The sequence below is a fragment of the Thalassophryne amazonica genome, chromosome 4 (assembly GCF_902500255.1).
Source record: "Thalassophryne amazonica chromosome 4, fThaAma1.1, whole genome shotgun sequence".
Classification (NCBI taxonomy): domain Eukaryota; kingdom Metazoa; phylum Chordata; class Actinopteri; order Batrachoidiformes; family Batrachoididae; genus Thalassophryne; species Thalassophryne amazonica.
Window position 1 is genome coordinate 45,043,636 of NC_047106.1, and position 26,409 is coordinate 45,070,044.

General features: G+C 40.4%; 1 protein-coding gene across 1 annotated transcript in view; it reads left to right on the forward strand.

Moving 5' to 3' along the window:
- clcn2c (chloride channel 2c) overlaps positions 1–26,409 on the forward strand; it is a 382,840-nt gene that overhangs the window by 262,393 nt on the left and 94,038 nt on the right. Inside the window, 3 exon segments of the mRNA XM_034167802.1 lie at positions 7,313–7,446; positions 12,401–12,591; positions 18,884–18,995. Coding sequence (XP_034023693.1) covers positions 7,313–7,446; positions 12,401–12,591; positions 18,884–18,995 — 437 coding nt within the window.

Here is a 26,409-nt window from a genome sequence, read left to right on the forward strand (position 1 = left end):
GCTTGATTCTTTGGAAACGACAGCAGCGCGCCCCCTTCAGGATCCATCAGCACCACCAGTAAAACCTCTGGTATAGGTCACCACACCTCAGCTCGTCTCGGTATGCACGCAATGGGGAAACACCACCTGCTACGCCTCTTGAGTTGCTTCCTCACACACAAACGTCAACAAAGCTTCTGAAGGTGACCTTGGGTGACTCAACCTACATAACTATCAGTCTTGCTCTGGTTTGTTTCTTGATAATGTTCTTTTTTTCCCCCCACCTCCTGTTGTGTCCTTCAAACAAGGAAGTTTGTGTCTTCAATTACAATCAGTTTTTGTCCCCTTATGTCTGCACCAAATATTTGGTTAGTTTTCTGATTTTGTGTTCCTGGGTCGTAGTATTTTTCTGGGCCCCTACCCTAGAGCGTTTTGGTTTGACTCATGTCTGTTCCTTCATTCACATTTTGTTTAATTTGTTCTTTAAATCCAGTGTTAAGCTGTCTGTTTTTGGTTCTGCCCCAAGTGTTTTTCTTTGTTTCTCACGGTTTGCGTCCTCTGATCAAATGTTTTTTTTCCCTTATGTAATTTTGTTTTCTTTGCTTTTTCTTTCTCTCATGGTTCTCTTTATCATGCACTCAGAGGAACTCTTCAATTCTTTTTGTCATTAATCAAGTTTTTTCTTCATGGTTCTCTTCTGTTTGCATTTCTGTTTATCATGGCGTTCTTTTTTGGTTCTGTTGGGTTAAGTATTCTTTGTGTTCATTTATTGAAATACTTTGTTCATTGTTTCATTTTATCTTTGGTCCTTTTGTCCTTTGTCCTTGACTCGCATAGCGTTTCTATTTTTAGTTCATTGGTTAGGTCTGTTTGGTCATTTAATGCGGTCCCCACTTACTTGTCAGTTGCTGGACTTTTAATTTTGCAGTTTCTCTAGAGTACGGTTCTCTTTTGGCCTTTTCATGCATTACTATTTGGTTTTGGTGGATTTTTATTCTCTGTGCCTCTCCCCGGTCCGCTACCTACTCTTTGGCTGGGTTAGTTAGTGTTTTTTGGTTTATTGGGCTCTCTGACTTAGTAGTTTCTTTTTTGTGCTTTTTGACTCCACTCTGGCATCAGTTGGATGGTTGTTTGCCGGTCCGCTTACGTTTGCACCTTTTCTCTGTTTTTTTGATAGGGTTCGGTTTTGGAATGGTTTTCGGTTTTGGTCTGGTCCTGTTTCTCCTGCTGTCCCTGCTTTGGTTCCCAGCCATCCGTGTGGCCAGCTTCCTGTTTGTGCCAGGGGACTTGATGGGTCCCCTGACCCGCCCCTGGTGTCACCCGTGAATTTTGCGGGGTTCTGTGGTCGTCCTCCGAACCCTGTTTTTGATTTTCCTTTCTCTCGTTTTTCTGTTCCCTGTCGACCATTATGCCTCTCTCCTCGGGGTCCCCTGATTTGGGTCATTCCTTTTCGGCCCGTTTCCGGCTGGTCTTTTGGTCCCTGTCCAGTCCGGTGGGTTTCCCCGAAGTATCTCGTTTTCCCTCGTTGACTTGGGACCTCTTAAGGATTTTGCACGTCCCAAGATCACCAGCCTTGGCATCATGATAGACAGCGATTTTAAATTTGCTAAACAAATCAATGGTGTTTTGAAATTGTGCTTTTATCATCTTCGTCTTTTATCAAAGGTAAAACCGTTTTTATCTTTCAGCCTTTTTGAACAAGTTGTGCACTCTTTTATTTCAAGTCGTCTGGACTACTATAACGCACTTTATTTCGGCATTAGCCAACGGGCTCTTTCCCGTTTGCAGTTAGTCCAGAACGCTGCAGCGCAACTTTTAACAGGAGCCTGGAAGCATGATCACATAACCCCAATTCTTGCATCTTTGCACTGGCTTCCTATTCATTTTAGAATTGATTTTAAGATTTTATTGTTTGTTTTTAAAGCTTTGAATGGAATGGCCCCTCAATACATCACTGACCTCCTACAGATTTACTCTCCGGCGCGTGCTCTGAGGTCTGAGGGCCATTTCCAGCTTGTGGTACCCAAGACGAGACTTAAAACCAGGGGGGACAGGGCTTTCTCTGTGGCTGGCCCCAGACTTTGGAACGCTCTGCCCCTCCATACCCGAACAGCCCCCACAGTGGAGTGTTTTAAGTCTTGTATGAAGACCCACTTTTATTCTCTGGTTTTTAACACTGAGTTGTGTGGTCTTCTGTTTTATTGGTTTTGTTTTTATTTTGGTAGATTTTATTGGTTTTATCTTTTGTATGCTGTATTTATTTATTTATTTATTTATCTTGCACATTTTAGTTAATTTTATTGTTAATTTTCTTTTTTATTTTTGACTACTGGGGTTTTATCTATCGTGATTCTGTTGTATGTGCAGCAGTTTGGAACATTTTTGTTGTTAAATGTGCTATATAAATAAAGTGGATTGGATTGGATTGTCTGGGTGCAAACATCCTTCTTTGTTTACATCATTTTTACAGCTATATAATCACATGTATCCAGAATGAAGAGAATTGAAATTTAAATCTTCTTTAAGTTAGAGGGTATAACCTTATTATTTCAGTTATACAGTTAAAATTGACACATACTGTAAATAAGCCATTTCAACCAGTTTTCTTCAAAATGATCACCTTGATTCCTCAATTTGAATGTGATTGTCTCCATGATATATGTTAGACTATATCAGTCCACTCATTTGTTGTTAGTCAGTCTTTTTTTTTTTTCTTGCATCTTACAAACATCTCAGCAGGTATTTATCTGGCTTTGAATATTCAAGTCCCTCTAGATCAAGAAGGCACATGATTTTAAAATTTAAACAAATTTTCTTTTTTAAAAAACAGGCTCCAGGACCCCATGAACATCTCTCCAAAATGGAGCCACAGAGGGACAGCCCCAAACGATATAGAAGTGATTTGCTAATGTATTTCGACAGGACTGCCAGCAGGCTGTCTGATTTGAGTTGTTAATCGTTGGTGTTGGGAGTAAGAAAGAATCAAGATGTATTCTTCCAGCTGAATTCTCTCCAGGAAGGGGAGCTTGTTACTAACCACTGTTGTCTGCAGATTCTTTCCCACTCTTCCTGTGATATTGTGAGGCATCCCTCTGTTTCTCATCTTGCCTGAATATTCAAAGTGTGGTCACTTTTTATTTGGATTTGGAGAGCTGAATATAGTTTAGATTTTTTTTTAAGATGCATTCTTTTAGTCTCTCTGAATAATGTTAATAATTTATTTTCTTCCTGAAGCCTCATTCCCTGGAAATTTCTTATTGATAGTCTCTGATTTGTAAATATCTAAAGTAAACTTGGTTTTGTAGACCAAATTTATCCCTAAGGTCCCAGAAGCTAAAAATTGTATCCTGGACTAGGAGTGTGCAGTACCTGCCCTTTATTTATTTATTTTCACTTTGTATCATAATTGCTAGGCTTGTCAAGTAAAATATTCACAAATCTTGCAGATTTAAAATATCTGGGGAAAACACCACAAACCTTCAATCATTCAACAAGTGTATTTTGTCAGGTCATTATAACATTTGTTATTTCAAATTTGTGAAACACTGTATTGACTGAAATGGTAAACAGATGTCAAATGTCTTGACTAAAATGAGACTAAAATACATTCAGTTCCATTTTGACTAAAACTAGATTAAAATAACCAGACTTTTAATTAAATGTGACTAAATAAAAATGCTATCTGAATGACTAAATATGACTAAAACTAAAAAGGACATTTAACACAAGACAGACTAAATTAAAAAACAAAAACAAAACAGGTGACAAAATTAACTACTTCAAACTGGTCTCTTGTACACTGAGTATATCTACCTTTCTCCTCTCCATCATGTCAGCCAAGTCTGTCTTTACTGATCATATTGCTAACATTCAAAGTTCCAACTCTCAGCTCCCACTGCCTTCAGGCATGTTCTCATCCGGGTCTTCGTGTTTGCCAGAAGTAGCCCAATTTCCGCTGGCACCCTGTTGGGCAATGGCACCGGTAGTGCTTGTTGTTCACCCGGGACTCATCCGATCTGGTATTGAAGTTTAATTTGTGATCTACATAGGTGGTTTGGCAAATGTTATGCCAGATGCCCATCCTAGTACAGTTAGGAAAAAAATGATTTGGGCTTTGGACTAGCCCTGTGGGTGGAGTGGCTCATGCACCTAACATGGCTGAGATTGACAATTTTTATTAATGAATTATAGTTTCCTTTAATAAGACATTTAAAAAAAAATGGAAAAGTTGCCAAGGTACATGTGTAACTGAGAAACTCTGAGAACCCCCCCCCCCCATATCTGCCCCACAATTGAGGTACACGTTGATGTATGAGCATGATTCTAAACTGTGACATTATCATTGATCATAAAAATATCAAACTGTCGTTAACTAATGATACTCACATTTCAAACTGTTAAAAGTTGCTCAAGCATAAAGATGACTGAGGAAAGTGTCAAAAATGATCTTGGTACACATTCCAAGAAAAAATGTAATTTTCTCGAAGCATCTATATTTAATGACTCGCGGCATGAAGAGTTACTGTGATGTTGCGCAGCAAAAGCTTCACTCTGCTCTGTCTTTCCTTCACTTTTTCCCTCTCTCACACCCCTCTCCATCAGTTGGCCTGCGTCTGTTACATTACCGTGCCATGCAACAGCAGAGGAATGGGACCCTGAAGGTAGTGTGATCTGCTTCAAGCTGAATATTTTTCATTTATGCTGGAAATGCTCCATTTTCCTCCCACACAACCATCCAGCCCCACAGACACACGGCACACACAAAGCAACGCTTCTATAATGTCTGTCGTGTGTTGGACTTGTATGGTGGCATTTGCATTGACTCACACCCACACCGACATGAAGAGAACTGGATTGTTGTTGTTGTTTTTCTTTTTTTTTTTCTTTTATGTCTCTGGCTTTTGTGAATATGTGATGACACATACACAAATCTCATCTACAGACGTGCAGAGACGCGCAACTTCTCACGAATCAATCCCAGTAGCACTTCCACTCTTGTCTCTGCTTTCGTCAGCCTGGTTGTTTGTGATCTCTCCTGACAAATCCATTCTCTGCGTTGATGTGGCCTTCTTTTCAAAAGGTGTTTAGAACAATTATGCAACGTGTGTGTGGATATTTGTTGTGTTCTGTCCGTCAGAGAGGGACATCTACTTTTTTGGAGTTTTCTGTGATCTATTTTCAATCCTAATGTAATTTTGAATAAATCCAGAGATGATGGCATTTTTTTCTGGATCATTACCGGGATTTTTTTTTTTTTTTTTGATGATTCGCACACCTTGTACCTCCTCTCCGCGACTAATCTTCACAAACACATCAATGCCTGCAGCCTCTCCACTCTCTGCCTGGATTTATCCCCCCAAATGTCCACTAGGAACAAATCTATAAAATAAGGCCTACAGGAAAAAGGGTAAAGCTGACCAGATGTATTGCCTAGCCTTGGTGGGAAGCAAGGCTCAATTGAACTAAAATGAATAATATTTGACCAACTCCATTGAGATCTCAAGGGAAATTAATCTGGATAGTGGTTGTGGCCATTTCAGAGGTCCACATTATGATGATGTCACATTCAGTACAATTTAAAATGTTGCCACTGCATCAGAAAAAATACTTTCTAACTTTACTTTCACTCATTTTATACACCCTGTCACTACTTGATGAGACACAGTTGTGACTAAATATTTACCTTTGTTTGGCCTATCTTGTGTTTTGCGTGAGAGGGAAAAAGATTCTAGATTTGGCTTCAGTCCAGCCAATGCCATATTTCCAAAGCAGACATGAAGCAAAGCTCCTTAAAATACCTGAAACTCATTTTAAACATTTTATATAAATTTAACAGTTCCTTCATGTGGTTCAAATATATTAAATACTGCTATGCATGAAAGTTTAATTACTATTTATTATTATTAATAATTACTGTCTTCTCCTGTTGATGTAAAGTTTTTAAACTATTTTATTAATTTTCTTATTTATTTGTGTTAATTTATTGGAATAAAATTCAGTTCTTTGTTTGCCCTAATAGCACAATGAACATTTGTCTTAAGAAATGCAGTTTTATGTTCAGCAGTTGGTGATTTAAAGCCTTGTGTAGGTTTGATGGTGAAAGATGAGCTGCAGTGACACTTACACACTATTGGTATTCTCACAATTGTCACTACAGCTTGACGTGGATATCTTTGGTGTTACACCACTCCAGAGAATGTTAAGGTACTCCTGGAATTACTTTACCACAGTGTCTATGTTGAGATGAAGTGTCTTGTTCGAGATCACAGACCGGTGCCCTAAAGCACACACCTGAAATTGAACCTCGGCTTATAGATTGGTAGTCCAACAGCTGTGCCACGTTTTCTGCAGTGTTTGAGTCCCTTATATCTCTGACTTCAAGTATGGAATAGTGCATGTCATTGAAAAGAGAACTATGGCATAACACCAAATATAACATAAGGTGGCAGTAAAATCCAAAGTGGGAATTTTATACGTTCCAATTTGTGATCCTTAACAGTAGTAATTGTTTTAAAGCACCACAACAGAATGTCAGGTATATCAGATGTCCTTTTTATCAGGTGTTTTAAAGGACCAGAGAAAGATACTGGTGTGATTTAAAAGTTACACTTACTTAAAAGTTAAGTAAGTGTAGCCTGTTGGCTGTCTTGAGCTTTTCTGTTTGACATAGTGAGGAGGGAGGAGGACCACCGAATTGATTTTTCTGTTTGAGTAGAGGTCGGTGTATTGAGCTGTCCCCTTAACAGAGCAGAGGAGGGCTGGCCAGCGCTTGCTTTCTGCACAGTTATGGGGCTTGGCACTAGAAACCTCAAGCAACTGCAGTCGTGTTTGTAGCTTTTGGCAAGCTGATACAGGAAGGAAGAGCTGGATGATTATGACTCGTGTACTAGGTTGGATCATTCTGCTGAGGCAAGATCTGCTCACACAATGTCACCTGCTTCCCCCAACTGTACCAGCGTCCGCGCCATCACTGCTGCTAAGAGCCAGATGATGTGTCGACTGTGCCACATGTTGAGATTGACTGGTCAGAGCGAGGAAAGATGGTGTTGAATGTGTAGGAGTGTGGCTATAAATCTGTTTGCAGCCACATTTTTTTATTAAAACTCAAATGATTAATAATTCCATGCTGAAATTATAAAGATGTAGCTTTGAAATATTGCATTGAATTTATGTGAAAAATCTGCAGTGTGGTGTCTCCTTTATCTTGCTCTCTGCTGGATCTCTCTCTCTCAACTTTCTCCTGTCTCTTACCTCCCAAACCATTTGATAAATGTCTCTCTCTCTTCATTCCTCCTCCTCCAGTTTATTTTTCCTCTTCTCCTTCTCACCTCAGAAAGTATAACATTCGTGTGGAGGACATCATGGTGAGGGATGTGCGGTACATCACACTCAACTGCTGCTACCGCGACCTGCACAACGTGCTGCTCACAGGCCACCTCAAGATGCTGGCGTTGGTGGAATCTGCTGGTGAGAAACAGACACAACACAAGGAAAGATTTGATATTTTAATTTGAAGATTATGCATGAATTGGCTCAAGCAAATGTAGTAAATCGCACAGTAAAAAAAACATTCATAAACTCTGAAATTGTACAATTGTTGCTTTTGGAGCATATTTGTTAATCCAGTCAGTGAAATTTACACCTCACACAAAGGTAAAAGCACCACCTGGAGGAGCAGGAGGTCAAGCCAGAATAAATGTACTAATTAAATGATTAGTTATTTTCCAGGTGAATTTTTAGTTCTTATTTGGTTTATTCATTTCATGCTTTCTGTACTGTGAATAAACTTCTTTTTCATTATATTTGTTAATTTAATAACATGAACATCTTGGTCATCATATGATCTTGGAATGCTAACCTTTTTTTTTTTTTCTTTTTTCCTTAACCTCCATATTCATGCTACGACATACCAGTATTACAATTTCAGCTGGTTAATGTGTCTGTTTTAAGGTTTTTTTTTTCCCCCCCCCCCCCCCCAAAGCTTATACTAAATTCATGTAGTAAAAGTAGCCAGTTTTCAGTCTGTGATTTATGCTTTGCTTATCGCAAATAACTTTTCAATTAAGCAGATTAGCTGTTATTGACATATTTTTCGTTTAGCTGGTTAGCGAGGCCCACCACTGCTTATATACTTTGGTTTGCATTTCAGCATTGTTACACAAATTACTCTCTTGGTGACATTTATGTTGATTATTGCTAATTCTGTTGAGTTGATCATAACTTTAATGCTGCACAAATAACAAATTTCACTGACCTTTTGTTTTATGAAGCGATTGACTGGCTCTCTCATGCCGCTGTGATCACGTCACCAAAATGCAAACTTGCCATTCCACCACTGTCTCTATGCAATCACGCAGGAACAATTAGCAGTGGGATTTAACCTAATACATAATCAATCAAATCAATTTCATTTATATAGCCCCAAATCACAACAAACAGTTGCCCCAAGGCGCTTCATATTGCAAGGCAAAGCCGTATAATAATTACAGAAAAACCCCAACTGTCAAAACGACCCCCTGTGAGCAAGCACTTGGCGACAGTGGGAAGGAAAAACTCCTTTAACAGGAAGAAACCTCCAGCAGAACCAGGCTAAGGGAAGGGCAGTCTTCTGCTGGGACTGGTTGGGGCTGAGGGAGAGAACCAGGAAAAAGACATGCTGTGGAGGGGAGCAGAGATCAATCACTGATTAAATGCAGAGTGGTGCATACAGAGCAAAAAGAGAAAGAAACACTCAGTGCATCATGGGACCCCCCCAGCAGTCTAAGTCTATAGCAGCATAACTAAGGGATGGTTCAGGGTCACCTGATCCAGCCCTAACTATAAGCTTTAGCAAAAAGGAAAGTTTTAAGCCTAATCTTAAAAGTAGAGAGGGTGTCTGTCTCCCTGATTCCGAATTGGGAGCTGGTTCCAGAGGAGAGGAGCCTGAAAGCTGAAGGCTCTGCCTCCCATTCTACTCTTACAAACCCTAGGAACTACAAGTAAGCCTGCAGTCTGAGCGCGAAGCGCTCTATTGGGGTGATATGGTACTATGAGGTCCCTAGATAAGATGGGACCTGATTATTCAAAACCTTATAAGTAAGAAGAAGAATTTTAAATTCTATTCTAGAATTAACAGGAAGCCAATGAAGAGAGGCCAATATGGGTGAGATATGCTCTCTCCTTCTAGTCCCCGTCAGTACTCTAGCTGCAGCATTTTGAATTAACTGAAGGCTTTTCAGGGAACTTTTAGGACAACCTGATAATAATGAATTACAATAGTCCAGCCTAGAGGAAATAATGCATGAATTAGTTTTTCAGCATCACTCTGAGACAAGACCTTTCTAATTTTAGAGATATTGCGCAAATGCAAAAAAGCAGTCCTACATATTTGTTTAATATGCGCATTGAATGACATATCCTGATCAAAAATGACTCCAAGATTTCTCACAGTATTGCTAGAGGTCAGGGTAATGCCATCCAGAGTAAGCATCTGGTTAGACACCATGTTTCTAAGATTTGTGGGGCCAAGTACAATAACTTCAGTTTTATCTGAGTTTAAAAGCAGGAAATTAGAGGTCATCCATGTCTTTATGTCTGTAAGACAATCCTGCAGTTAACTAATTGGTCTGTGTCCTCTGGCTTCATGGATAGATAAGCTGAGTATCATCTGCGTAACAATGAAATTTAAGCAATGCTGTCTAATAATACTGCCTAAGGGAAGCATGTTATAAGTGAATAAAATTGGTCTAGCACAGAACCTTGTGGAACTCCATAATTAACCTTAGTCTGTGAAGAAGATTCCCCATTTACATGAACAAATTGTAATCTATTAGACAAATATGATTCAAACCACCGCAGCGCAGTGCCTTTATACCTATGGCATACTCTAATCTCTGTAATAAATTTATGGTCAACAGTATCAAAAGCAGCACTGAGGTCTAACAGAACAAGCATGGAGATGAGTCCACTGTCTGAGGCCATAAGAAGATCATTTGGAACCTTCCACTAATGCTGTTTCTGTACTATGATGAATTCTAAACCCTGACTGAAACTCTTCAAATAGACCATTCCTCTGCAGATGATCAGTTAGCTGTTTACAACTACCCTTTCAAGAATTTTTGAGAGAAAAGGAAGGTTGGAGATTGGCGTATAATTAGCTAAGATAGCTGGGTCAAGTGATGGCTTTTTAGTAATGGTTTAATTACTGCCACCTTAAAAGCCTTGGGTACATAGCCAACTAATAAAGACAGATTGATCATATTTAAGATCGAAGCATTTAATTAATGGTAGGGCTTCCTTGAGCAACCTGGTAGGAATGGGGTCTAATAGACCATGTTGATGGTTTGGAGAAGTACTAATGAAAATAACTCAGACGAACACTCGGAAGAAAGAGTCTAACCAATACTGGCATCACTGAAAGCAGCCAAAAAGAACGATATGTCTTTGGGATGGTTATGAGTCATTTTTTCTCTAATAGTTAAAATTTATTAGCAAGAGAAAGTCATGAAGTCATTACTAGTTAAAGTAAAGGAATAATCGCTCATAGAGCTCTGACTCTTTGTCAGCACTGGCTACAGTGCTGAAAAGAAACCTGGGGTTGTTCTTATTTTCTTCAAATAGTGATGAGTAGTAAGATGTCCTAGCTTTAACGGAGGGCTTTTTTTTATAGAGCAACAGACTCTTTTTCCAGGCTAAGTGAAGATCTTCTAAATTGTGAGATGCCATTCCTCTCAACTTATGGTTATCTGCTTTAAGCTGCGAGTTTGTGAGTTATACCACGGAGTCAGGCACTCTCTGATTTAAGGCTCTCTTTTTCAGAGGAGCTACAGCATCCAAAGTTGTCCTCAATGTAGGATATAAAACTATTGACGAGATAATCTATCTCACTCAGAGTTTAGGTAGCTACTCTGCCCTGTGTTGGTATATGGCATTGGAGAACATAAAGAAGGATCATATCCTTAAACTTAGTTACAGCGCTTTCTGAAAGACTTCTACTGTAATGAACTTATTCCCCACTACTGGGTAGTTCCATCAGAGTAACTGTTATTAAGAAATGATGAGACAGAAGGGGGTTTTCAGGGAATACTGTTAAGTCTTCAATTTCCATACCATAAGTCAGACAAGATCTAAGGTATGATTAAAGTGGTGGATGGACTCATTTACATTTTGAGCAAAGCCAATCGAGTCTAACAATAGATTAAATGCAGTGTTGGAGGCTGTCCATTCTCAGCATCTGTGTGGATGTTAAAATTGCCCAATATAATTATCTTATCTGAGCTAAGCACTAGGTCAGACAAAAGGTCCGAAAATTCACAGAGAAACTCACAGTAACGACCAGGAGGACGATAGATAACAACAAATAAAACTGTTTTTTTGGGACTTCCAATTTGGATGGACAAGACTAAGAGACAAGCTTTCAAATGAATTAAAGCTCGTCTGGGTTTTTGATTAATTAATAAGCTGGAGTGGAAGATTGCTGCTAATCCTCCGCCTCGGCCCGTGCTACGAGCATTCTGGCAGTTAGTGTGACTCGGGGGTGTTGACCTCATTTAAACTAACATATTCATCCTGCTGTAACCAGGTTTCTGTAAGGCAGAATAAATCAATATGTTGATCCATTATTATATCATTTACTAACAGGGACTTAGAAGAGAGAGATAAGTTTAATAGACCACATTTAACTGTTTTAGTCTGTGGTGCAGTTGAAGGTGCTATAATTTTTTTTCTTTTTGAATTTTTATGCTTAAATAGATTTTTACTGGTTGATGGTGGTCTGGGAGCAGGCACCGTCTCTACGGGGATGGGTAATGAGGGGATGGCAGGGGGAGAGAAGCTGCAGAGAGGTGTGTAAGACTACAACTCTGCTTCCTGGTCCCAACCCTGGATAGTCACGGTTTTGGAGGATTTAAGAAAATTGGCCAGATTTCTAGAAATGAGAGCTGCTCCATCCAAAGTGGGATGGATGCCGTCTCTCCTAACAAGACCAGGTTTCTCCCCAGAAGCTTTGCCAATTTATCTATGAAGCCCACCTCATTTTTTGGACACCACTCACACAGACAGCAATTCAAGGAGAACATGCGGCCTAAACATGTCACTCCCGGTCCGATTGGGGAGGGGCCCAGAGAAAACTACTCCGACATTGTTTTCACTGTTTTCAATCAGCACGTACTGTTACAAAGGCAGTTACTGTAAGCAAGTGAGCTGCCTAAACACGCACACACAATCTCATTTACTGCAATCTCTTTTCTTATGTCACTCTGCTGAGCTCTCTAAACTGCTGCAACACGTTGGAAAACTCCTGTAGTCTGTTCACTCTGACCTTAAAAAGCCAATTTTATGCCACTTTCCTCTTAAATCTGGCTTCACTTCTCATAACTATGACGCATCTATCACTAAACCGATAATACTGTGCAATGACAGGTCTGATAACATCTCCTCCCAGAATCCATGATACTTTTGGGCTCGATTGAGCGCGTCCAGCTCCAATCACTGCTCTCCCAGCAGCTTGGTCGCCCTCGACGGCTGGAGTACATCAGGGCACAAGCATCTGAAGAGAAGAAGCGCATGTCAGTCATTTCAAACTTGGACAACGAGGACTGCGGCCATCGGGCAAGTCAAGAAGTCCGCTTTCAGGTCAGATATCGCTTTAGATAGAGAGATGATGGTGTGCTGTGGAGGGCAGCTTTTGAGCGACTTTAGGGAAATATAAAAGTAAAAAGCATTCATTGAACTATTTTTTAACTATTAACTATTTTTAAATTTACAATGTGATCTCTGCTGACTGGGGCATCATCCCATCAGTTTTTCTCCTGTAGTTTGTTCTGCTTTAGGTCTAACTTAATTACTCTGACCATTTGCATATCCACTGTGTCAAATTACCTCGTATTTTGTTACAAGAAAACTGATAAGATCTAGGCTGCTGTTTCCTATGGGCCTCCTGGAAAACTTTTGCTGAAATTTTGCATCTTCTGTTCAAGAAAATCCCTCTCTGCTCCACTCCACCATGAAGCTGTGTAATCACTGTCAGTGAGGCCATACCTCCTTCAGAGATGTCATGGGTGTCTTGCTGGCTTCATTCACTACTCTTCTTCTTGCACAGTCACTGTTTTTGAGATTTGCCTATTTCAGTGAGATTTGCTATCAAAACACCATACTGTTTGTATTTCATAACGACTGAGGTAAACAAATTTTAAGAAATAGTCAGGAATTCAAAATGTTGACATACCATCCCCTGATTTACAGTTTGCCAGACATTTACATACCCTCACATGATCAAGAAAGTCATAGTAATTTGGAGTTTTCAATAATTTCTTCAACTTTTTTTGTGAGAGTGGAATAATTGTACAGCATATGCATACAGCCTCCAATATATGCATACACTTCTTCTTTTGACTGCTCCCGTTAGGGGTCACCACAGCAGATCAATCATTTCATCTCACCCTGTCCTTTGTCACACCAACCTCTTGCATGTCCTCCCTCAGCACATCCATAAACCTCATCTTTGGCCTCCCTCTTCTCCTCCTGCCTGGTTGCTCCATCTTCAGCATCCTTCTCCCTATATACCCTGGATCCCTCCTCTGAACATGTCCAAACCATCTCGATCTTACCTCTCTGAATTTGTCTCCAACCTGTCCCACCTGAGCTGTTCTTCTGATATGTTCATTTCTAATCCTGTCTGTTGGACAGTATGTGTCATGACCCTGTCCTCGGTCTATTTGATAACTTCCTATCTCCTCTGGGGTGCCAGACACCTTGATGCATACTGTTCTTTGCTTATCATGCCACACAGACAGAACACAGTTTTGCTTTTACATATAATGTTTCAGATAAACAACGCGAGGACTTCACCCACAAATAAATGTCAAATACAACACTTTTCACACTTTTCAACCAATCGCATAGCTCTACTGGCTCGCCCATCTGGGTGCGGGTTGAGAACAGGCGGAAGACGTAGGTAGTGCTGTGTGGGGGCAGCTTGCAAGCTGTCATAGCAGCTCTCTGTTCAGGGAAGGCATCTTTCAATTCAACATCTAAAATTGAAGTCCGTTTCCTGTCAGTCTTGAGTCTTATGAGTTCGCTTCCCACATTAAACTACCGGGGGAGATGAGCCAGAGAGAAAATCCCCAACATGTTCGTCCTCGTTTAACAATTTAAAGATTTAATAATTATTTTGGCCACACACAGCGGCACCATAAACGTAGTAATTTTTAAGATTTAATAATTATTAAGATCAAAATTGGGCAGACTAGAAATGTAATGAGTTTGAATATCAAGATTTATTAATCTTAATATTGAACCTCCTTGTGGGGAACCAGGGTGAGTTGTGACTAATTCGTATTATCATTCATATTAAACCATATTTAATTAAATATGATATTACCTCAAATTTATTTGGGCACCACCTGCTTTACGCACAGGAACATTAATTCAAACATTAATCGGTCTCTAAAGATCGTGATTTCTCTGATACGATTGGCCAAAACCCTTTCACTGACACAATAAAAACCACTAGTGTAATATTTACATGTTTATTTACAAATATACAAGGGATACACAGGTGAATGACATTTGAGGATATGAGCAAGAATTAATACTCTTATTATGGAGACAATTTGTTAATCATGAGACGTTAAAAAAGAGCAGTGAAGAATAAAGTTAAGGATTTAAAGGGAATAAATCTGATTAGAATGTAGATGCATTTGAGTTTTCCAATTATTGTTATTATTTGAAAATTATCAAAATGTATTTAAAGAAAACCACTCTCCACATCTTGTTGATAAGAAAGCCCTGCTGAACCTTAGGTGGGTCACTTAGCTGAAGTCTGTCTGCAGTTCTGATGAACGGTCCGGTCTGATTCCTTGGTGGGCCTTTGTGTCTTTGCATTTGGCCTTTGGGGTCATTGAGACATTGGAACACCCAGTTGTGTCCAAGTTTAAACCATCTTGATTTGAGGTGGTGTTGAAGAATTTGGGGATAGTCCACCTTATTCATTATTCCATCCCCTCCATCCAGCGGTACTGGTGCATTGTACAAAGTGCTAACATTAAGCTTTTGGAATGGCCTTCCCAAAGCCCCAAAACAGCCCAAGAGCATGATGCAACCACCACCATGCTTGAGAGTTGATACAGTGTCTTTGGTTTGAGAGCCTCAACATACCTCTTGTCATTGTGGCCAAATAGCTCAGTCTTTCTTGTCAGCTGCAGATTTCACTCTCGCTTGAAGGTGCCGATTTTGGTGCAAAGGCTTCTTTTTTGGTCAGCATGTCCATGGTGATATAAAACTGGCTTCACTGTGGACAATGACACTGGTGTTCCAGCAGCTTCCACTTCATGGCAGACGTGAGCCTTGGTGGTTCCTGGGTTGTTCCTGAGCATCCTACCCAATGTCTTCTCATCTGAGGGTGACAATTTGGGTCTTCCAGTGGTGACACATTTGACTAACTTGCATACAATTGTTTGAACTGGTGAGCTTTGGCTCAGCAATTGTTTAGAAAGTTTAGATGTTTGTTTCTAAGAGAACTTCCCAACTTATGTAAATCTGCAGGTCTCCTTCTTTGATCTTCACTGAGCTCCTTGGACTTTCCTGTTGTTCTGAGTATTGGTCAATCCAATAAGGGTTGTCAAACACATCTTTTTTATGTTGACAAAGAGAAACTACCAGTTGGAGTCTATCATACTCACTAACAAGGGGTTAATAAGCCTTGGCCTTGTCACATTAAAAGACTGTAGAACCTTGAGTACTGCTTATTTTAACAAGTGGTACTCTGCTGTGGGGGAGGCAAAGCAGTGGGTGTGGGAGGAGTTCGGCGCAACCATGGAGAAGGACTTTCGGGTCGGCACCAAGGTGCTTCTGGTGGACCGTGAGGCACCTCAGGAGGGGAAAACAGGGAACCATCCAAGCTGTCTACAATAAGGATGGGAATCTGTTGACCTCAACTGAGGATGTAATCCGGCGCTGGAAGGAACACTTTGAGGAACCCCTGCATCAGGACCGGAGTGCCCTCTGTAGTAGGGGCAGAGCTGGAAGCTGATGGAGGATTTTCATCAGTTTCCCTGGTGGAAGTCACTGAGGTAGTCAACAACTCCGCAGTGGCAAGGCCCCGGGGGTTGGTGTGATCCATCCAGAAATGCTGAAGGCTCTGGGTGTGGAGGGATTGTCTTGGATGAGACGTCTCTTCAACATTGCATTGAGGTCTGGGACAGTGCCTAAGGAGTGGCAAACTGGGGTAGTGGTCCCCATATTTAAAAAGGGGGACCAGAGACTGTGTGCCAACTACAGGGGCATCACACTACTCAGCCTCCCTGGTAAAGTCTACTCCAGGGTACTGGAAAGGAGGGTTCGGCCGATAGTCGAACCTCTGATTGAAGAGGAACAATGCGGGTTCCATCCTGGTCGTGGAACAACCAACCAGCTCTTTACTCTCACAAGGATCCTGGAGGTTGCTTGGGAGTATGCTCATCCAGTCTACATGTGTTTTGTGGACTTGGAGAAGGCGTATGATCATGTACCCCAGGAGATACTGTGGGAGGTGCTGAGGTGTGTCCGGGTGCTCGGCAGCAAGTCGGACTCGTTTCCAGTGGAGGTTGGCCTCCAACAGGGCTGCACCTTGTCACCAATCCTGTTTGTGATATTCATGGACAGGATATCGAGGCGTAGTCAGGGGGAGGAGGGTTTCCAGTTTGGTGGGCTCAGGGTCTCATTACTGCTTTTTGCAGATGATGTGGTCCTGTTGGCTTCATCGACCAGTGACCTCCAACACTCACTGGATCGGTTCGCAGCCGAGTGTGAAGCGGCTGGGATGAGGATCAGCACCTTTAAATGTGAGGCCATTGTTGGGTTTGCACCCCGTTTTTAAAGAAATGAGAGACACAACACTGAAAAGAAACCAGTCAGAGAGAGACAAATGTATATTTTTTGCTCTGCGCAGAGGAGGAGAACAATGAAGCAGCTTGTAAGTGCTCAGCTACAAAGCTCTCCTAAAATCTCCTCCTCTGGCCCAGCCTTTTATTTAGTTCAACATGAGAAAAAAACAAACAAGGACAGTCGGGAGAGGTTACACATGAGTCATGTCTGCAAGAGGGAGATATCGGGACAAGGTGACTGCTGGAACCTTCCTTTCCTGCGACATGAACCTTGCTGCTCCCACAGCAGGATAAGGCACTTATGTAAAATGAAAAGTAGTTTGCTCACTCGTGAAGAATGCAGTCAACAAGTCTTTCTTTCTAAAATCTCCTCTTCTCACAAAGAGGAAAAATAATGAGCATAAACTATAAGAAAATAAATAATATAAGCATAAACTAAAGAAAATAAATGATAATAAGAGCATGAACTATATAAAATCCTTGACAGCCATGGTTCTCAGCAGGAAACCGACGGATTGCCTACTCCAGGTAGGGAATGCGGCCTTGCCCCAATTGAAGGAGTTCAAGTACCTCGGGGTCTTGTTCACGAGTGAGGGGACGAAGGAGCATGAGATTGGCCGGAGAGTTGGTGCAGCAGGGGCGGTATTGCATTCGCTTTATCGCACTGTTGTGATGAAAAGGGAGCTGACTCAAAAGGCGAAGCTCTTGATCTACAGGTCAATCTTCGTTCCTGCCCTCACCTATGTTCATGAGTGTTGGGTCATGGCCGAAAGAACTAGATCGCGGGTACAAGCGGTCGAAATGGGCTTCCTCAGGAGGGTGGCTGGTGTTTCCCTTAGAGATAGGGTGAGACGTTTAGTCATCCATGGGGAGATCGGAGTAGAGTCGCTGCTTCTTTGCGTTGAAAGGAGCCAGCTGAGGTGGTTTGGGCATCTGGTAAGGATGCCTCCTGGGCACCTCCCAAGGGAGGTGTTCCAGGCACATCCATCTGGGAGGAGACCCCGGGGAAGACCCAGGACTAGGTGGAGAGATTATCTCTACACTGGCCTGGGAATGCCTTGGGGTCCCCTGCTGGAACTGTTGCCCCTGCGACCCGAACCTGGAAAAGCGGTTGAAGATGAATGAATGAATGGATGTACTCAAGGTCCTACAAAGTGAATTTCACATCAGTTATTATATTTTGAGCCTGTATGTATATTGTGACACTGTGTGGGTTAAAGAAGCTTTAAAATAAATTCAGTCTTGTACACCCAGTTCCTTGAAGTTACTAAAGATGTATACTGTACAATCATTCCACCCTGCCAAAAGTTCGGTTCAAAGACATGAAAAAGCCTAAAGTCACCATGACATTCATACCTATGATGGTGTATGTCAATTTCCAGCCACAACTCTATGTAAAGGCTTATGCAACTTGATTGTTCTATTTGAGGGAGCCCATTATTGTGGCTTGTTTTTTGTATTAAGCGTTTACTTTTCCAAGTAACTCACGTTTTGTCAGACAAACAATACAATCACTAAATACTGTAGTATTTATTTTAGACCTGATACATCCTATCATAATTGTGTAACTTTGTAGGTTGTTTAAGACCTGGTATTGTAAGGAAATGTGTATCATAAATTAGTGGAATTTAAAGATGTTTCACAGAATCTTAGCTAAATATTTAGCTATAATTACAACATTTATATGTAATTATACAGTTATAGCTGGATGTTTAAAATAAGGAAACCTTTTTGGTGGAATCCAGTACTTTCCCCAACTCCAGAAAGACTTTAGCACAGAGAGAAAATATTCTTAGGTCAAACAAATGTTAGACATGGAATTGCATCATGAATTTTTGAGTTTTTACATCAAGGCAAACATAAGAACAGTTTTTTAGCCATAAACCCTTGCTGTGTTCTTGTCTCTTTGATTTCTACTTTAATTGCTGTTTTGTCCTTTGAATTGTCTCCTATTTGAATTGTAAAATAAAATTAATTTTAGTGAGACTGCTGAAAGTGAAAGAATCTGTGTTAAAGGGTTTTGGAGTCCAGAATTTTGAATGTTCTTCTCTGTATGTATGTAGATTTCCACTGAGGAGTCGTCCTTTAGTCCTACTCGTCCTGTTCCTCAGAAGCCCCTCAAACCAGCTCTCAAGATACCATCTGTGGTGGAGCGACCCACTGAGATCCCCACCAGTAAGACATTTATGCACACAGAAATACACACAAAACAGGGCTTTGAACAATAGACAGATGAGGCAATAAAAAAAAAAATCCAAAGAACTGATTGCTCCCTAGTTGCTCCCATGTGTAGTGATACCTTGTATGGCAGCACCCTCACATCGGGGTGAATGTGAGGCATTATTGTAAAGTGCTTTGAGCATCTGGTGCAGATGGAAAAAAACTATATAAATGCAGTCCATTTATTTATTTAACTGCGCATGCATGAGGTTTTGAAATTACTGGAAACTCTGCGTTTGTGTCAGGAGCATTCACGGGGTGTGCACCCCGTTATCTATAAGGTGTCTAGTCACTTCACAGGTGTTATCTGGTTGCAAAAAAGGCATTTTTTTTTTTTTTTTTTAGAAGTGTTTATTTCTCACTAACCTTTACAAAATATATGAAAACATATTAGATTTATACAGAAATAAGCCATTTTTGAGTATTTTCCTCCATTTTAATTTATTTTGTTCAAGAAACCAGCCAGCTAACGTCACCGTACCTTTCTCATCTCTGATTGGCTGTCACCATGTGCTTCCCAGCATCTGTTGCGCAAGTTGGGGAAGCCCCCACATTATCTATGGCATCGCTGTGGTCCCAACCAAAAGTTGATGGTACAACCCCTGGCAAAAAATTATGGAATCACTGGCCTCGGATGATGTTCATTCAGTTGTTTAATTTTGTAGAAAAAAGCAGATCACAGACATGACACAAAACTAAAGTCATTTCAAATGGCAACTTTCTGGCTTTAAGAAACACTATAAGAAATCAAGAAAAAAAGATTGTGACAGTCAGTAACGGTTACTTTTTTAGACCAAGCAGAGGAAAAAAATATGGAATCACTCAATTCTGAGGAATAAATTATGGAATCACCCTGTAAATTTTCATCCCCCAAACTAACACCTGCATCAAATCAGATCTGCTCATTGACATTGACCCTATGCCATGACATTGACCCTATGTGTCTTTTTGCAAGGAATGTTTTCACAGTTTTTGCTCTATGGCAAGATGCATTATCATCTTGAAAAATGATTTAATCATCCCCAAACATCCTTTCAATTGTCCAAAATATCAACGTAAACTTGTGCATTTTGATGATGTAATGACAGCCATCTCCCCAGTGCCATTACCTGACATGCAGCCCCATCATCAATGACTGTGGAAATTTACATGTTCTCTTCAGGCAGTCATTTTTATAAATCTCTTTGGAACGGCACCAAACAAAAGTTCCAGCATCATCACCTTGCCCAATGCAGATTCGAGATTCATCACTGAATATGACTTTCATCCAGTCATCCACAGTCCACAATTGCTTTTCCTTAGCCCATTGTAACCTTGTTTTTTTTCTGTTTAGGTGTTAATGATGGCTTTTGTTTAGCTTTTCTGTATGTAAATCCCATTTCCTTTAGGCGGTTTCTTACAGTTCGGTCACAGACGTTGACTCCAGTTTCCTCCCATTCATTCCTCATTTGTTTGTTGTGCATTTTTCGATTTTTGAGACATACTGCTTTAAGTTTTTTGTCTTGATGCTTTGATGTCTTCCTTGGTCTACCAGTATGTTTGCCTTTAACAACCTTCCCATGTTGTTTGTATTTGGTCCAGAGTTTAGACACAGCTGACTGTGAACAACCAACATCTTTTGCAACATTGCGTGATGATTTACCCTCTTTTAAGAGTTTGATAATCCTCTCCTTTGTTTCAATTGACATCTCCATGACTCTTCCATAATTTTTGCCAGGGGTTGTAATCTGTTTGAAATTTTTCCCTTCAGGGGAAATAATTTTTTTTTTCCCAGATAGAGCAAATTTTGATCCCATTGGCAATGTTATTTTACAAATCCCTTATTTAAAGGCTAAGGAATAAAACTATAGTGGAGCCAAAGAAAATTATTTTTATGACTAAAGTCTTTAAAAACCCAGTGGCTGTACACCCTTAAAATGAGCTTATATAGGTCCAGAATTTGCATGTGATAGAATAATTTCTACACGCAAAGGTACAAAAGTGTATGTACTGGTAACATATGGACTGGGAATGTTTAGCATCAGCCATATCTAACTGCAGTGTAGGGCACAGTTCAGCTAATGGCAAACTAGCAAAGCTAACTTTTTCATTAGCTGGTTAACTTTTCTGTTAACTTTGAAAACTATCAACAGATGAATTAGCTTACCCTAAATTTAATTCTGTTTGTAAAAGTGCACTGTTTGAATGTAAAATTCACACATCACGCAAAGGCAACAAGCTTTACCTCGAGGAGCAGTAGATCAAGCCAGAATAAATGCCTTAATTAGATTAAATAAAAATACACATGGAAAATAATTTTAATGCTTTCATTCATTTAATACTTTCGGTACTTTGAATAAAATGTGTTTAATGTAAGATACTGCTTAATATTATTTATGTACAGCTTGATAATCTGATCTTGGCAGGCTAAATCTTTTTGGGAACCTGCACTCTTATACTTCAACATATTAAAATTTCAGCTATTTAGGTCTGTTTATCAGAGTTTTAGAGAAATACATGAATAAATACACCAAAGCTCAATTCAAATAATGAACACTGGCTGTTAGCAGTGGTTTCAGCTAAATGTTTTAGCAGTTTAGCATTATCACTGTTACCCTTCCTGTGTGCAGATTAGTGGTTATCAAAGCTAACTTTTAGGTTATCTGTGCCCACCACTGTGTAACAATAGCTAAAAACACAATTTGCCTAATTTGACCACTTTAAATTTTGTGTTGATGCTTCTGCGTAATTTGAATTTGTGTGTGTGTGTGTGTGTGTGTGTGTGTGTGTGTGTGTGGTGTGTGTGTGTGTGTAGTCAAAGTAAAAACTGAATGGTTTGACCATTTTGCTGTTTAACACTAAAATGCATTCAAACTTTGCGCGTGTGTGTGTTTCAGGGGCTGCATTTGGTCGTCTCGTTGGGGAGAGCATGGCAGCCTGGTTCCCCGATGGCATTCACTCAGATGGTCACGTTTATGCAATAGTGCCAGGCGGCTACGCTGTAGTGGGTACGTTAAAGATACAATTGTGCTTTCGCCTTTACAAGTACAGTGTCTTTCAGCTCACTCTCCTATATTCCTCGTCTTCAAGCGCTTCCACTTAAGTCAGAGGCTTTTGTCTTCTTGTCACTGAGAGATCTGAATTGAAGAAAAATACTTGTTCCCACCAACGACATCAGTGTTGTGCTCTAAACTGGTTCAAAGGAACATACACAGTGATGAGACTCAAACACTCTGGAAAGAATGAGACTGGTTCAAACATCACCAGGCTGAACTAGAGCAAACACTCGATGTTGAAACGTGCTTCACCTGAGTCAGTCTGACAGTGAAAACACTTCTTTTGACCACCTGCACTCAACAGTGGAATGAAAGTCATGACAGAAAGATGGTCCAAACGGAGTCACTCTGTTGGATGAGACACTTTAATAAATATTTGGAAATTCTAGACGTTTTTTAACTGAATCGTTATCAGGCAAGGATAGGCGATATGATGTAAACTTTATCACTGTATTTTTCACTTTTGGACAGTGACAGTATTGAAACGCTCTTTTACTTGTTTTACACTATATGATTCTTCTAGTTATTTTATTTGGGCAAGAGTTTAATCTGGACTGGCTTTTTCAAATCTGCTCCTTAAAAGTTGATGAAGAACACTGTGACTGAAAGATTTTATATACTGAACAAAATTTAAATGCAACACTTTTGCTCCCATTTTTCATGAGCTGAACTCAAAGATCTAAAGCATTTTCTCTATACACTAAAGACCTATTTCTCTCAAATATTGTATACACATCTGACTAATTCTCTGTTAGTGAGCACTGCTTCTTTGCCAAGATAATCCATCCGACCTCACAGGTGTGGCATATCAAGATTAATTTTCATTTTCATTTATTTATATAGTGCCAAATCACAACAAAGTTGCGTCAAGGCGCTTCACACAAGTAAGGTCTAACCTTACCAACCCCTAGAGCAAACACACAGGTGACAGTGGCAAGAAAAAACTCCCGCTGATGATTTGAGGAAGAAACCTCAAGCAGAGCAGACTCAAAGGAGTGACCCTCTGCTTGCGCCATGCTACCAACACAATTGAGAAAAACGAATTCTACAGGAAATTTTGGGCGTCCATGCTGGTGCACAGAACGGGAGGCTTGCAGAAAAACACCACCTCTCTGGATGGAGCTGCACCTAAGAGAGAAAAAAACAATCAGGCAGCAGAAAAACAACAAATACAGTATAATTTGTCAGCATTAAGCAACAAGAAAAACAGAAGAAATACCAAGGTGATTGTCACTAACCCTAAGCTTCAGTAAAACACCCAGGCTTTAGATATAGTTGAGGCCGTGGCACGTTCTCTTTACTAATAAATTAATTTAAAATGGTAAACATAGCATAGTATGCCAGCCACACAAAAGGAAAAATAAGTGCTTCTTATGTCTGGACTTGAAAGTCTGCACAGAATCAGACTGTTTTATTGATGCAGGGAGATCCTTCCACAAAGCAGGTGCATGATAAGAGAAAGCTCTGTGACCCGCAGACTTTTTATTCACCCTTGGCACACAAAGTAGTGCAGCACCCTGAGAACACAGAACCCAGGAGTATGGTTTAATTAGGTCAGCTAAGTAGGGAGGTGCTAGTCCATGAGTAATTTTATAGGTTAGTAACAGAACCTTAAAATCTGATCTCACAGGGACAGGAAGCCAGTGAAGAGACGTCAAAATGGGTGTAATGTGGTCAAAGATGCTGATTCGACAGTGTGATTTTTGCACCGGTGTGCCTTAGGCTGGCCACAATAAAAGGCCACTGAAATGTCTTGGGGGATCAGAAAACCAGTCAGTATCTGGTGTAACCACCATTTGCCTCACGCAGTGCAATATATCTCCTTCGCATAGAGTTGAGCAGGTTGTTGATTGTGGCCTGTGGAATGTTGGGCCACGCCTCTTCATTGGCTGTGCAACGTTGCTGGATATTGGCAGGAACTGGAAGACTCTGTTGTATACACCAATCCAGAGCATCCCAAACATGCTCAATTGGTGACATGTCCAGTGAGTATGCTGGTCATGCAAGAACTAGAATGTTTTCAGCTTCCAGGAATTGTGTACAGATCCATGCAGCATGGGGCTGTGCATTATCATGCTGCAACATGAGGTGATGGTCGTGGGTGAATGACACACCAATTGGCCTCAGGATCTCATCACAGTATCTCTGTGCATTTACAATGCCATCAACAAAATGCACCTGTGTTTGTTGTCCATAACATACATTCTCTGAAACGCCTTTGGCAACAGCTTATGGTAGAGAAATGCACATTCAATTCATGGGCAACAGCTTTGTTGGACATTCTTGCAATCACCATGCCAAGTTCACGCTCCCTCAAAACTTGACATCTGTGGCATTATGCTATGTGATAAAACTGAACATTTTAGAGTGTCCTTTTATTTTGACCAGCCTAAGGCACACCTGTGCAATAATCATGCTGTCTAATCAGCATCTTGATATGCCACACCTGTGAGGTGAGATGGATTATCTTGGCAAAGGAGAAACGCTCACGAACACAGATTTAGATAGATTTGTGAACAATATTTGAGAGAAATAGGTATTTTGTGTATTTAGAAAATGCTTCACATCTTTGAGTTCAGCTCATGACAAATGGGAGCAAAAACAAAAGTGTTGCGTTTATATTTTTGTTCAGTGTACTTTTACATTCAACAAATTCATAGCTGTTTAGCGCTTGTTAAGGCTTAAGCCATTGTACACACATTGTAAATGTGTGCTGGTTCACATAACACAGTCACAGCTTAACCATTTCCGTGACTAAATTATGTCTCAATGTGGAAATCACTGTACTCAGTTACAGATATAAGAAAATATTTTACAGGGGTTTAAAACTTGCACATAAAGCTCAGTAGAACAGGGGATACAACAGTCACTCAGGATGCCTCCGTCTCGGGGTCTGATCACTGCTTCAGTGCTGATCAGAGATGTCAAAATGGTCATCGAGTTCCAAATTAATGGATATTTGATGGCGTTTTTCATTATTTTGCAGCTGAAACACAAATATTGACCTTGAAAAACTATCCTTGAAACAGCTAATTAGCCATGTGTCCAATTACTTTTGGTCGTGTAGGAGTGGACGTTTAGGAGTGCACCGAGTGCTGCAAATCCTACTCAGTGTTTTTTCCATCTAGGCTGTACTTTTAGATATTGGGGGAACATCTTTTCACTCAGGAGCAAAATGAATGTAATTGTGGCATTATCGTTTTAGACGGCAAACACTGTCACAGGCAAATCTGATGCATTTACCCTCAGAGTAACTTCTTTTTGCTAATGCCAGCCAAAAATGTCATTAGATGCATCTGGTAGCATAGAGAGGCTCTTGACATGCACACTTACTGCACTAAATGTAAATAAACTTTTAGCTGTCAGCCAGCAGTGCTGTCAACGGAGACATTACGTCATCTGCTGATACAGAGCTATGACTTAATAGAACAAGCTCCTCTTTAAACTGCAGCTGATGCCTTCGTTGGAAACTCATAAAGTGGCAAAAATATTGCCATTATCCAAATATTTATGGGGCTGACAGCTCAAAACAGGTAAAACTTTGTCTCTGTAACTTGTGTATCAGTGGGTGGCTCGCTCCTTAACTCGTGTTAATGAAGACTTTAAAACATGTTTTAAGCCCAAAGCAGAACAATTCTTAATATTTTCCAAATGTGGCAAACACCAGCTGTCCTTCATTCCCACGTCCTTTCCATTCCGTCTGGTGCACGGTAAATGAGATGCAGCGTTGTGCTTCCCCGCCTCCGTGCTACTTGTTGACAGCCTCGCTGATTGTTGCAGGTTGACAGCGGCTGTTTTTTTTGTTTGTTGTTGTTGTTGTTTTCTCTGAGGCGCTGATGGTGATGTGGTACACTGTAGATGATGACTCAGCCGTTCATCAGGCCTGACACTTTTATCACACAGTGGAGTTAGTTTTAAGGACTAAATGTTGGGATGATCTGAGAGAACAATTGTGTTCCTCTCAGGAGGACAGCCAGCTGTACAAAGGCTTAATTAAATTGCGAGTTAAAACAACAATCTCCCTTTGTTTCTTTTAGTGAACTCCTGCACTCCTGTTCTGCCTTCCCTTTTCACTTAATTTTTATTTTAACAACTTGTTTTTCCTGTGTTTGTTTAATCCTCTGGGTTGGACAATGCGCTGTTCTTATTGCTTTATTTTGCTTTCCTGGTGCTTATAAGATTTTATCTGAGAAGAAAACGTATCAGTGTTTAGGCTCCTTCTTGAATTAAACTCACTGAATAATTAATTTTTTTTCCTCACTGGTATGAGAACTGGTGGTGGTGTGTACAAGAATCCCAAGTGTAATATCGTACTGCAGGCATTTAGTTTTCAC